Source organism: Bison bison, unplaced genomic scaffold (genome assembly GCF_000754665.1).
Source record: "Bison bison bison isolate TAMUID 2011002044 unplaced genomic scaffold, Bison_UMD1.0 scf7180017864487, whole genome shotgun sequence".
NCBI lineage: Eukaryota > Metazoa > Chordata > Mammalia > Artiodactyla > Bovidae > Bison > Bison bison.
This window is the reverse complement of record NW_011495047.1, coordinates 6,087,134-6,100,727: the sequence shown is the minus strand read 5'-3', so window position 1 is coordinate 6,100,727 and position 13,594 is coordinate 6,087,134. Positions and strand designations below refer to the sequence as shown.

The 13,594-nt window shown below is 43.8% G+C and overlaps 1 protein-coding gene across 3 annotated transcripts in view; it reads left to right on the top strand.

The window, feature by feature from the left end:
- RUNX2 (runt-related transcription factor 2) overlaps window positions 1–13,594 on the top strand; it is a 138,488-nt gene that overhangs the window by 75,202 nt on the left and 49,692 nt on the right. For all 3 annotated transcript variants that reach the window (XM_010863082.1, XM_010863084.1, XM_010863083.1), the window contains exon 4: window positions 2,651–2,824. In XM_010863082.1, coding sequence (XP_010861384.1) covers window positions 2,651–2,824 — 174 coding nt within the window. The remainder of the gene's footprint in view (window positions 1–2,650; window positions 2,825–13,594) is intronic.

The following is a 13,594-nucleotide window of genomic DNA, read 5'->3' as shown; positions in this document are numbered from 1 at the left end:
TCTCCATGAAAACCTAATGAAAGGTCTGTAGAAAGCAGAGGCAGAGCTCATTAACTTTTCTTGTGACTGTGGCCCCCATAAAGCCCCACTATATAGAGGAACCATGTGAGATCATGGAGCCCTCCCTTCAACCCTCAGGGAATCTGCTATTCCCAAAATATCCTATTAAAAAAATAACTTCCAGAGACAATTCCATAAGCTTTCTTGTTAATGTTTACAGCTGTATCGACACCACACCAATACTTTTTTTTGGATATGTGTATGAACAACAGAATCCATGGATCTAAGTGTGATGAGTACTATGTAATTCTCGAATCATGAACCTTGTAAGACACAGCAAAGTGTACTGATGGAAGTTTATTTAGGGTAATGGGTGAGCTATTAACTTTGTAAATGAATCCGTGCTTCTGCTTGTCTTGAAAACCAGCCTGACGCCTTGCAGGGCTTAGTCCTCAGGTCCTTTATACGGGCAATCTGAATTTTTTTCAGTCCTTTGTAGCAGCTGAGAGAGGAAGGGAGATGCTGGGATCCAACATGGATGGTGCCATGCAATGTATAGAAAACTTGGTCTGCTAGGACCTGAACTGCATCCTGATCCAGCAGGAGGTGGTCAATAGCTGAGATCCACGGGCTAGTTGTTTTATCTCTGTAGGCCTCGGTCACTTCATCTGTGAGCACTTTTCTTTCTGGGGCCTGGGAGTGATTTTGGATAGTCTTTGAAGGTCCTTTGGCTCACACGGTAAAGAATCCACCTGCAATGCAGGAGACCCAGGTTCGATCTCTAGACTGGAAAGATTCCCTGGAGAAGGAAATGGCAACCTACTCCAGTATTCTTGCCTGGGAAATCCCATGGACAGAGGATTTCTGGCAGGCTACCGTCCGTGGGGTCACAAAGACTCGGACATGACTGAGCGACTGACACACACGAAGGTCCTTTAGATTTCTACTATCTATTTGTAATCTGGATAAAATGTCATAAATGGTGGGGAAAACAGCCATCAGTAAACAATGAGCTTTCCTAGTTTGTCCTCATCATTTTCTCCCAGTCTCGGCCCCTCAGTTGTAGCTCGCCCCAGACTTAACACTGGCAGGACATAGGGTGGTGGGTGCATTTCAGTTAATGGGCCTTAGTTGGAACATGTTTGGCTGTGGAGACAGCTACACTCCTATTACCAGGCCTTGGCTTCCTGTCTGTTTTCTTTGGGCTGGGTAGGCAATGAAAAAGGAGACAGGAAAATACATTTGGGGGCAAATAAAATAAGGAATTTGTCTTAGGAGGACAGCTTATAGTTGGGAAATTCTAATGCTGGGCTTAACCCTGTCCTGATATATCTCTCTTGTCCTATACTAAGTGGGTGAGGAGGTGTTCTTGCTACTTGTAGAATCGACCTTCCCATTCTCAATGGCTCCTTCAAGGTTTATTTTATTATGGATAGTACTCCTAATGCCCTTAATTGTTTCCTGCAAATTCTTATTCTAGTCATCATCTTAAATGGCTCTTCTTTGAATTAGCTTCAGTTACTTAACATTTTACTAAACTATTGGGGCAACATACTAGGGCTTCACTGGTGCAGAATATGAAATGTATTTCTGTTTAGCCAGTAGACATAATGGTACTTGTTCACCACAGTCCCACTCTACGGATTTATACTAAACTAATATTGCACCAAGATTCAGATGTTTTCCTGTTAATACCTGCACCAAGGCAATACAATACTCTTTGCTAAGAATGATTGGATGATTTTTTAAAAGTCTTAGTATCTTGGTTGTATTTCAGTTTGCATAGTTCTTTAATATCTAGAATTCCCTTGGATTTTATACTGGAATAAACTAGAAGAGAGGCAAAGCAAAGTTTTTTTTGTTGTTGTTTTTTCAAAATAATGGATTCTCACATTCCCATGGTAACCCAAAGGCTATTTTTCAATTTCTCTTACAGAACCACAGTACTCGATTTAAAATAAAAAACCATTCTCTCTGATTAAACATAGTTTATTATACGCTTTCAGGCTTTGGCATATCACAAAATAGCCACATTCCTCTTGAGAATTTGAGTTTCCCTGCCTGTTTTTGTTTCTCTCTTAAAGGGGTTCTCAGTTTGAGTTTTCATTTTTCAGAAGGGAGTCACCATAAGGTACAGTTGTAACATAAAAAAGGCAAAGTCACTTATGGACATCACGGAAATGTCCCTTTGACAAATGTGTTTGTCTCTGTCTCTGCCCCAAGTGCGGCCCAGTATGTGTTCCATGCATAGACTCAACTTTCTGGATGTTTCCTCCTTCTTGAAATGAGCAAACACAGTCCCGGACACGGTCACCCTTCCCAGCCTCACCAAGAGGCCAGAGGGGGCGCCCAGAGAGTCCCTTTGGGCTCTGGTGTCCAGACCTCACCACTGACACTTAGCCCCGAGTCACCCCTCTGGACCCCTCAGCTCTCCATTCAGAACCAAGCCAGGGACACTAACCACGGAATGATGTTTACAAAGCCCTTTGAAATGGAAGACATTATACAGATGCTTCATTATAAAGATCAGTATTGCAAATTCCTTGGCTTACCCCTCCCTCCCCCCAGTATGTATGTTCACGTATCTATTTAGCATGGTCAATTGTTCAGCTAATTAATATGCTTTTATTTTATGATTTGCTATTTCCAGGGCACAGACAGAAGCTTGATGACTCTAAACCTAGTTTGTTCTCTGATCGCCTCAGTGATTTAGGGCGCATTCCTCATCCCAGTATGAGAGTAGGTGTCCCGCCTCAGAACCCACGGCCCTCCCTGAACTCTGCACCAAGTCCTTTTAATCCACAAGGACAGAGTCAGATTACAGGTAAGACAGACTCCTAGGTCTCACTTGCGCAGACTCCGGCAGGCTGGGGGTGAGGGGCTTCCAGATGAGACGCGTTCACTTCACAACTCCTGGAGCTGGGAAATGGCTTACGATGAAAGAGATCGACACTTGAAGATACTGACCTTCTTCTTCTTTTTTTTTTTTCTTTTTCATAAAAAGCAAATACCAATATTCACTAACTTGGGGATAAAGCTTGGGGGAAGTCTCTACGGATGCTGTTCTCCATAGTGATGTCAGTCTGAGCAGAGGTGGGATGGTTATACCATGCTCTCTGGGAGAATGTGTGTTGTAAGTTTCTCTATATTGTGTCCAGGTGGTGTGGGGGATAACATCACACCCTCACTATTAGAAAATTAGTGTTACCGGCTCAAATTTGGGCTTAAGTTTCTTACATGTATAACTATTTCATTAAGTGTGCTTGAAAACTGCCCAGGGCTAACAGGAAGTCTTGATTGGTGGTTACAAGGCAAGCCCAAGGAGCGGCTCCTTGGGCAGACAGAATCCCACCCCCACCCCCGCCCATTCCCGTTGAGCTCCTGGTCTTCATGTGACATTTCTCTTCATGCATTCCAGTGTGCTTCTTGCTTTACTTTTCTTCTTAAAAATGAACATCAGCATCGCATTACAGACTAATCATTCACATTTGGTGCATTAAGACTCCCAACTCTTTTTCTTTTTTTGATCCTATCTGGCTTGGGCAGATCTTACTGTAGGACTAGTCTGATTGCTTTTATGTCATGGTGATGATAAAGTGTGCTAATCATTGTACATCTTTAATTTGCTATCACAGTATTGAGAGCAGCAAGGAACTCATAGATCATCTAGTTACTATTGTTGGCAGAGGGACCAGATGAGAGGGAAAATGATTCAGAACAAAAAGTATGATAAACTCGGATCATTTCAAAGGGTTAGTTTCTGTCTGTAGCAGTTAGGTTTTGAGTGTCCTTAATGGTTTGTAAGCATAATTGTTTATAAACAAAATGACCTGCCTCTGCTTCTCTCCTGCTTATATTAGATATATATCTTCTTGGATATTTACTTATGTTTCCGTGGGTCTATATTAGTCTGAAAATTTGGGTATGCCTGAGTATATATGTTTAATATAATATAGAACTATAAAAATAAAATATCTAAGCACTGAAGAGAAACAGATACCTGTATTAGGGAAGATCCTTAGAACTCTGTGAAGAAGAGTCATGTGTTAGATTTAAATAAATCTCCAAATGTTGAAATGTAGGAGTCAGGTTAGTGTATTCACTAGACATGGGTCCTTGATAAAAATGCCAGCGTGAAATTCACACTAACTTGTGAATTTGAAGCTTGTGGCTATAGGTGCTGATGCATTTAAAGTAGTGGATTTCTTAATTTTTTATTGATTTAAATTTTTATTGATGTATAGTTGATTTATAGTATTATATTAGTTTCAGATGTATAATATAGTGATTTAAAAATTTTATAGATTATACTCTGTTTATAGTTATTATAAAATATTGGCTGCACTGTGCGGTACAATATATCTTCATAGCTTATTTTTTATTTGCAGTAGTTTAAGTGGTGGATTTTATATTAGTGATTAAGGGTCATAATAGCTGTCCTTTTGTCTTTCTAGGAACCTTTAGATTCCGTGTGTGTGTGTGTAGAACCATATGTACACATATATACATGTGTTAATATGTGATTTGGAAGGACTATGATGGCTAATACGATACATATAAGAAAAATAGATGTTCTATGAGTTGGCAATCCCTGGGTTCTTTAAATGTGTGATTTTTGTATTCTGATCCTTGGTAGTGGTTTAGTTGCTAAGTCATGTCTGACTCTTGTGACCCCATTGACTGTAGCCCACCAGGCTCTTTTGTCCATGGGATTTTCCAAACAAGAATACTGTGTTGGGTTTTCATTTCCTTCTCTAGGGGATTTTCCCAACCCTGGGATCGAACCTGTGTGTCCTGCATTGCAGGTAGACTCTTTACCACTAAGCCATCAGGGAAGCCCAATTTGATCCTTAACTGTTTACTAATGATATTTTGCTAATGACTGATGCCTTTAAAATGGCCTTCGGAGCTTGTGTGTTGTTAGAGTCTTTTAAGAAGAATCTATTTTCTTAATAGTGATCATGGTTGTATAATCACTATGAGTTCTCCCACTTGTCAGCATAAAAGGCAAATTGAACTCCCAGAAGAGCGACATGAAATTAGGAATTATAGATTGAGGAAGTCCTAAGCCTTCAGTGTTTCATGTTAGTGTCTCTTACGGTTCCTGGGGCTCAGGGTCCTACCGTGCAGTGGGCCGGCTTCTTTGCAGCGCTGGTCTGGCCTGTCCCTGTCCAGGTCTTAAATGGCTGTCGTTCTGCCTGAGGGCCCAGGGCCTCCCCATGGTTTCCTGAGGAAGTTGCTTCCTCTGCACCTCTTTTTTTGTTTGTTTTTTAAAATCTTTCAGACATAGGTTGCCTGTCTCTGGGTGCTAGGAAACACCTAGTCTGTCAAAAATATCCACTTCTTTTGATTCAGAATGTGGTGATAATTGTGGTGATAACCGTGTCAGGAGATATTGCTCATGATAAGCACTATTTTTTATTTATTTGTTTATTTCTGCCACGCCATGCAGCTTGTGGGATCTTAGTTCCCTGACCAGGGATTGAACCCAGGCCCTTGGCAGTGAAAGCGCCGAGTCCTAACCACTGGACCACCAGGGAATTCCCCATAAGCACTGTTTTTAAGCTCAAAATGCTCTCTGGATGGGTAAACTGCATCTAGAAGGAATAAAAAGCTGACTCAGCCCCTGGTGGACTGGGAAATCCATCTAACCTTTGAGGTGGGCATTCTGCCATGCTGTTCTTCATTCCTCCAAAAAGTAGTTATTGAGTGCTTTCTGTTTGCAAGACAGGGATGTAAGGGAACAAGATAGTCTAGTTTCTCTTCACCAGGGGCTTGTGTTTTGGTGACATATAGTCAGCAATTGGGTCAAGCATTCATGCAAGATAATTTCAGATAATAGTAAAAGCTTTGGGAAAATGAAAGGAGGATGAGAGAGAGACCAGGGCAGAAGCTAATTTTGATTGGAAAGTGGGGAAAAGGCTCTTTGGAGAGCTTTGAGGACGGAATTTCTGGCCAAGGGGAACTCAGGCCAAATCTCTCAGGGAGCTGCAAGTGTGGTGCGTTCAGGGGACAGGAAGGTCCCGGCAGGTGGATGGAGTGAACGAGGGGAGTGGGCAGTGGCTGGATAACGGAGAGTCTTCCAGGCCCTGTTCAGGAAAGTGGGTTCTGTTCTGAGCACAGAAGGGCATTATTGAAAGATGTGAAGCAGGCAAATGACATTATCTAATTCACATTAAAAACAATTTGTTGGCATATAATTGCTTTACAAAATGTTGCGTTAGTTTCTATTGTACAGCACAGTGAATCAGCTATATGTATACATGTATCTCTTTTTTGGATTCCCTTCCCATTTGGGTCACCACAGAACACTGAGCAGAGTTCCCAGTAGGTTCTCATTAGTCATCTGTTTTATTCACCTGTGTTTAAGAACTCACTTTGGCTGCTGTGAGAAGCACGGGTCGTAAGGGAGCAGAGGCAGGAGCAGGGTCATCATTCAGGAAACAGCAGCAGGAGCCTGGGAGGGAATTAAGACTGGTTGCCCTTCTCCTCTTTCTGCAGAACTCAGATCAAACGCTGGCACCTCTGTCAGGCCTCTTCCACCCTACCCAGGTCAAGTCCAGTGCTCCAGACCACTGTTGGACATGGTGACGATTCTTTGTGTACATGTCCATCTCCTCCGTCAGACTTTGAATTTCCCAAGTGCAGGGCTATGTTTTACTGATCTCTGTGTCCCCACTGTCTTTGGTGGTGCCCACTGCTTGGCGACTTTAGGTTTGGTGAAGAATGAATGAGCAGGTGTTTGACTTCTTCAGGAAGGGTGACCTGTTACTATTCTGGCCCAGATCTTTTTTCTAGTACCTATTTGAGTGGCTTGCTATTAGCTGCTGTGTACTGACAGTACTGCCGTGACTACTGTATATGGGGTAGCAGGCATTTCTCACAACAGGTCTATGAGCTAGGTGGTGATGTGAAAACTGAGGGTCTGAGAGGCTAAATAACTTGCTCAGAGTCCCATTTACACTCTAGTGAGTCGTTAATACAGGAATTAGGGCAAGATCCACATGGCTGGACGGTCCTACGCACTCAACCTCCAGCATCTTTGGGAGGCTGAAGTGAACTTCTCTCCTGTCCCTGTTTCCTCCCATTTCAGGCTTTTATTTGTGCAGCTGTTTACCATTTACAGACTAGTTTTACACAAAGTTCTTACTGAAGCCTTAAAGCAGTTGTGAAAAGTAGGATTTTTTGCAGGTAGAGGAAAAGGACTCTTCAGGAAATGTGTTTCTCTAGGCTTTTGGAGCTAGTTTAGTTGACTTTGAGTTCCAGACTCTTAGTGGGCAACCAGCATCATGGCCATTGAGTTGGGCAGGTTGCTGACAATCTGACACATGTCCTAAGGGACCAACGTCTTTTTCTTTCCCCCTAGGATATTTTTTAGGACCCTCAGGGACAAAACATTCATAAAAATGATGCATTATGAGTATCTGAATTATGCTTTTAAAAGACAGCATAATTGTTTTTGATAGTTAATGGACAGTTATATATGAACCTATACTCAAGGTAACCTTTTTAGGGGTATCTGGAAAAAAACGACGTGGCAGACATCATGTAGAATGATGTGGTCTTATTGACGGTTACCTTGACTGAAGCGAAGTCATTTCTGCCCAACTTCAGTCTGATTCTGTGTTCCCCTCCTTGGCAAACACGCTCCTTTAAGCATTAAGAGGATCCAAGAAATAGAGACAGATGAAGAGAACGAACGTACGGATACCAAGGCGGAAAGATGGGGATGGGATGGATTGGGAGATTGGGATTGACATATATACACTACAGGTCCTAAGTATAAAACAGATGACTCATGAGAACCTACTGTAGAGCAAGGGAGATCTACTCAGTGCTCTGTGGTAACCTAGAGGGGAAGGGAATCCACAAAAAGAGGGGATATGTGTATACGTAGCACTGATCCACTGTGTCGTACAGCAGAAACTAACACAACATTGTAAAGCAACTATCCTCCAATAAAAGTAGAAGTAAAATAAATTTTATTAATTAAAAAAATGAAGGAGAATCCCCGCCAGCTGGGTTTTGCCTGTGTTGATATTTGGCTGTCTTAGCCCTCAGCCTGCTGGGCTTGCACTGGAACATTTATTAGCGGGCCTTTTAGACACTGGGGAGCACAGTGTCCTAGTCGAGTGCTCAGTGGCCCCGCGATTCTTTGGTGTGAAAGGAGGTGGAGGTGAAGTGGGTGGGGCTGTGGCTCTGAGTGTGAGGAGGGTGAGCCCACGGGGGGCACAGTGACCGTAGCCGAGCAGGAAGCGTGACTGCGGGTGAGAACTGTAGGATGTGGGGAGTGGGAGTCCTCTGAGGTCTCGCTCCTGCTTTTCGACCGCTGTGGTCCTGCTCACCTAGAGGCTTCTTTTGTCTTAAGGAACTGAAATCACCACACTCAACACAGGTGGTTGGAAGTACCATGCTTTCACTTGGGTGGTGCTGAGCTTTCATTTCTGAGGTTACTGTGGAGTCTTGTCCTGCCTCCTTCCTTGGAGATCTTGTGGGCAGAATAGCCAGGAAAATTTGCTGTGACCATGCACACGTGTGAGCAGGAAAGCTCTTTAGAGGAGGTTGCCCATTACAATCATCATGAAGAAACAGCATAAGTCCTGTGAGTGAACACGAGTATTAGGAAAAGTGGAGTTCAGGTCCAGCTTGTGCTGGCTTTGAAGGATAAGGCTCAGTATGACCCTGTGAGGGGCTGGCCATCAGTGTGCCATGTTGTCCCCACAGCTGTTGACATCATCCATAGATGAGCTGCTTAAAAGTCCCTGGATTTCTGTTGGTTGAAATTCCCTTTTTAAATGAAGATGCTCTGGCTTTATTATGCTTTTACAAAAAGATGAGAGGGGTAATATTCCAAGAAAAATCAAGTTTTTGCGTTCCAGAATCTTGTCATTGTAATTTCCTCCTGTCTGGAATACATGATGCTCAGTTACTACCTAGTTGTGATAAGGAGAACCCATCTCTGATAAGACCTCACTCTCTCCTTCCCTAAGACTGTTCCGTCTCTAGCCTGACTTCAGGACTGTGCCCAGAGGAAGTCTGGGTTTCTTTCTCTCCTTTGTTTCCAAAGCACCATCTTTCTCTTTTTAGCTTGAGCTTTACATATATGTCCATATGTGTACATACATGTATTGGTGTTACTCGTTGCCTAGGGACCCTTCTTTCCCCTTTTTGCCTTTTGCAATGGATTCTGGGCAGAATGATCAGAACAGGAGTCTAATAATGACATATTCAACTTCCTGGACTAACCCAGGAGAGGGGCAAGTCATGTATGCAGTTATAGGACGCTCTGATGGTATATTTTGATGTTGAATTGTGGATGGGTACCCAGGGCTTCAGAGTCAGAGTATACTGTACTATGTAATATTAATAGCAACAACATATTACAGATGTTATCAGTTTGAAAAGTATTTTCATTCCATTCTTTTTTATTTTAATATATGCAGAAGTATTCCAGGAATAAAATTGTATGGCATTATTCCCAGGGAAGACCATCAGATTCTTTTCAGGGCTTTGTTTATTTTGATAAGGACTTGCTTTTTTAGCTGTTTGAAAACAGTTGGCTGTAATAGTCTTTAAATGACAGATTTCACTGCAGACTCAGTATTGTGAACCCTCTTTCACACATAAGAAAACTGAGGCATCACGAGGTTCTGGAACTCTCAGGGCTGAAATTATAAGTCAGTGTCCTGGGAGGGTGAAGTCTGACAAGGTGGTTTTAGGTGGGGAGGATGTAGGGAAAAGGTTAGGAGAACAGTGCACCTTTGGGGCTGTCAGCAAGGTGAGTGGGCGGGGAAAGGAAAATGGCTTTGAGCATGGCTGAGGACCCAAGTAAGGACAGAGATGCGAGGAAGAGCCAGTCAGCAAAGTTATGATTGTCTCCTGCAGGGGTTGCATTTTGTGAATAGAAGTGGGCTCTGCCGTGGTGGATGGTCGGTGGGAATGGCAATTTCTCATGAAACTCCGTAGGACTTGGTGCAAGTCAGGGAAACAAGAAAGATGTGGGACCTCTTACCAATGTCTGGGAAGGTTCTGGAGATTGGTAGGTTAGAGGAAAGACAGAAGAATTTCTGAAGGGGATTTGGGTCATCTTGTGGCCTTGGAGAATGAGCAGCGGCCCAGGGGAGAGGTTAGGAGGAAGGATGGGGAGAAAACCAAGCTTCAGTTCAGGTGGGAAGTAGACGTCCCAGGGAGAGGCTGAGAGTAGATGGGAGCTGTTGGCTGTCCCTTAACCATTCCTCCTGTGACAGATGGAGGTCCTACAGCTTGCTCTGTCTCCTCCAGGGTTCTGGGCTGACTCCACCTTGAAAAAGCACAACTCTCTAGCACTGTCTTATCTGGGGGTAGGGGTTCACGTGTGCTCTGTTAATACATCCCAGGACCGTGTTGGCTCTTCGTCACCCCATCACACTGTGGTTTGCAGGCCGTGGAGAAGGCTTGCTGCGTTCGAGGCAGTTCCCTCGGGCCTGTCTGGGAGTTGACCGACTGCAGCACCGCACGTTTGTTCTCTGCGGGTTTCACTGTGTCACTTTCACCTCCTCTTTCCGTCTCGAAGAGTTACGTTATAGCTCTGATTCTTCATCCACTATGTTGACTCTTCCTCCCAATTTCATCTCATTGTGAAGCTTAGGAAAGTTGCTTTTCACCCTTCAAGACTTTGCTAAAGATGCTGAATATAACTAGGATTGTCAAGCCCTCGAATATACTACTGTGTTCCTCTTTCAAGGCTGACCGTGACCCATGTCAATGATCACTTTCTGGTGGGCCTTTTAAGTACCTGTACATCCCATTAGAGGTAAGGTATGTATCTTGCTGAGGTCAAGATGCACAGCAGACAGAGGACCTTTCCCTTAACCTATTGCTCAAGTAATCCTGGGAAACAAGTTTTTAGTGAACCCATCCGCTTTCTGATACTCACTTTGGGGATCAAGTGTGAAGCGCTGATTGTACACAGGCTGTCAAAAGTGACTCCAGTGTTTTTAGTGGGCTGCAAGCAATGATTCCAAAATGCTAGTTGCAATTTAGATTTTACCAATAGCAATGCCATCTCCAGAAAAGGTCGATGGGGTGAAATAATGTAAAAGTACAATTATGTAGTAAACTTTAAAGGCATTATCTTCAAATAATTTAATAACTGTCATATGGACAAGGAATCCCAGGTAGTGAACCTAAGATTAGGAGTGAACAGAGTTCCAGGAAAACATGCTTTCCTTAATATAAAGAACTTTGCAGACCCTGCTCTGTCACATAAAGCCCTTTATTTGCCAGTCTCCATACATTCTTGCAATACTGTGGGGCATAATTCATCTTGGAGCAGACACTTGAATTCATTTAAAGCAGTAGGTTGCTCTCTCTTATCTCCTCACCTGTCTTGGGCCTTCATTTCCTCTTAAGCATGTTTGTTCTGCTCGTTCTGTTTGGAGATTGTTCTTCTTGATAGGGAAGATTAAATCAAGTAGCGTTGGGTAATTTTCCTTTCTAACTGTCATCAGTAAAAATCATGCCCATTGTTCTCCAACTCTGGCATCTGTTAGCATCTCCTGTGGAACTTGTTACAGGTACAGAGGCCCAGGCTTTACCCCTGAACCAGAAGGTATGAGGTGGAGCCTGCCCAGATCACAGCTGCAGGTCCCAGGCCCTTGACCTGGGGCTCCCCTCGCCCACCCAGAGCCAACCTGCTCCAGCCCAGGCCTCTCAGGGGTTCATCCCTCTGGTTGGGCCACGTGCAGAGGCAGCTGTGTGCCTCTGGCTGCTTCCTGGTTCCCGGGGTGCAGCTCCTGAACTCCACCCTGGCCTCCATTTCAGCTGCTGTTTTCCCTACACGCCCTTCCCAGTCCTGGGCTGGACTTCTGCCCTGTTTCTATTGTGATGTTGTGAGAGGGAGATTTAAAAAGGTACGTATCTGTTGATGTCACCTTGTACTTAAAAACACCCCCATGACCTTCCACCGCTCTTAGTATAAAGACCAACCAACACCTCTTGCGTGGTCCGACAGGTTCTGCATAGCCTGGGTCCTTCCTGCCTGTTTTCCACCCTCTTCTCAAACTGTTTTGAACCTTTTGTCAGTCATCCAACCACACTGGCTTTCTCACCTCTTCAAAAAAGAAACTGTACTACCTCTGTCTCCGGAACTGGGTATATGCTGTTTGCTTAGCCTGCAGCCCTTTTAACCCCACCTGAGTATCCTCTGGACTTCTGCTTGCCCTTCAGTTCTTGGCTTAATCATTGCATCATTAGAGAAGCCTTTCCTGGCTCCCAGGCATGGCTGGAGTCCCTCATGGCACATTCTTACAATGCCAAGAACATCTCCTTTTTAGCACTTTATCACAGTTATATGATTAGTTGATTAATGTCAGTTTCTCCCACCAGATTGTAAACTCTGTTGAGGGCATGCAGACTCTTTATTCACCATTCATGTCTCTAGAACCTAGCAGAGTACCAGAGTAGGTGCTCAATAAACATTTTCTGAATGAATGAATGAGTGAGTGATGGGAGACAGGTCTTAGAACCACAGATAATAGCATCATCTATCCGGCAAAAGGATTCACCATGCCTGGGGACCTTCTATGACACCCCAACTGCTATAAGCTCACCCCCCCTGGATGTTAATAGCCTGAATTGAACTTGAATTTACTGCATTCACTTCAATATTGTGATTTGAACTAAGGTCCCGTCCCCTGGCCAATACCACATCCCTGTCATTTCTCAGATTCTGGTCCTACCTGTTTGTGACTAGTTCCCTTTCCTCTATTGCCTTTACTCTGAGGCCCTAGATATGCTGAGGCTGAGACCAGGTTAGCTGTGACATGTGGTATGCCCTCTCATTTCTTCTATTAGGTTTTTCTTTGAAGTAAGGAAATTCCCTCATTTTCTGTAGGACAGTGATGAGTTCCTTCCAGCCCCAGATTGGTGATTCTGAAAAGACACCTCTTTTTACCTTGTCTTAGCTTCCTTCTGGTTTTTCTTTTAATATTTTATTAGAGGTGGTGATGTCTTAGACTGTATCATTTCTCATTCTCTCTTCCACTATCGTCTCTTAAGATTCGTGGAGATTCATGGAGCCCCTCTCCTTGCATTGTTTGTATTAACTCCTAGTGGCTGGTGTACCCTGTGAGGCATCTGGTTTTATCCAAACAGATTGCTGCTTTTTTGGTCAAATTTCAGTCTTTTTTTTTTAAATTGGTGTGTAGTGGTTTTACAGTGTTGTGTTAGTGTCTACCTCACAGCAAAGTGAATCAGCTATACGTATATCTCCTCTTTTCCGGATAGCCTTCCCATTTAGGTCACCATCAGAGCATTGAGTGGAGTTTCAAATTTCAGTCTTAAGCTCTGTGAATCGGTTGGGTTGGTTTTCTGCCAAGTGATTCTGGCCACCTTGGTCAGTTGGAGAGAACCCCGACTGGGGACAAGGAGGGAGGTCAGAATCCTGCTTTTGAGGTCTTCTTTGCTGACATGGGTCACAAGCTGCGCTATGAGAAGCACCCTGAGTGTCAGCTCCCCTCTCCCAGCCGCCCCGGATCAGCCCAGCAGGGCTTCAGTAATTTCTGGTGAGCTACCATCTCCAGCAAGGACTGAGTGTAGTAGGGTACCCAATTTT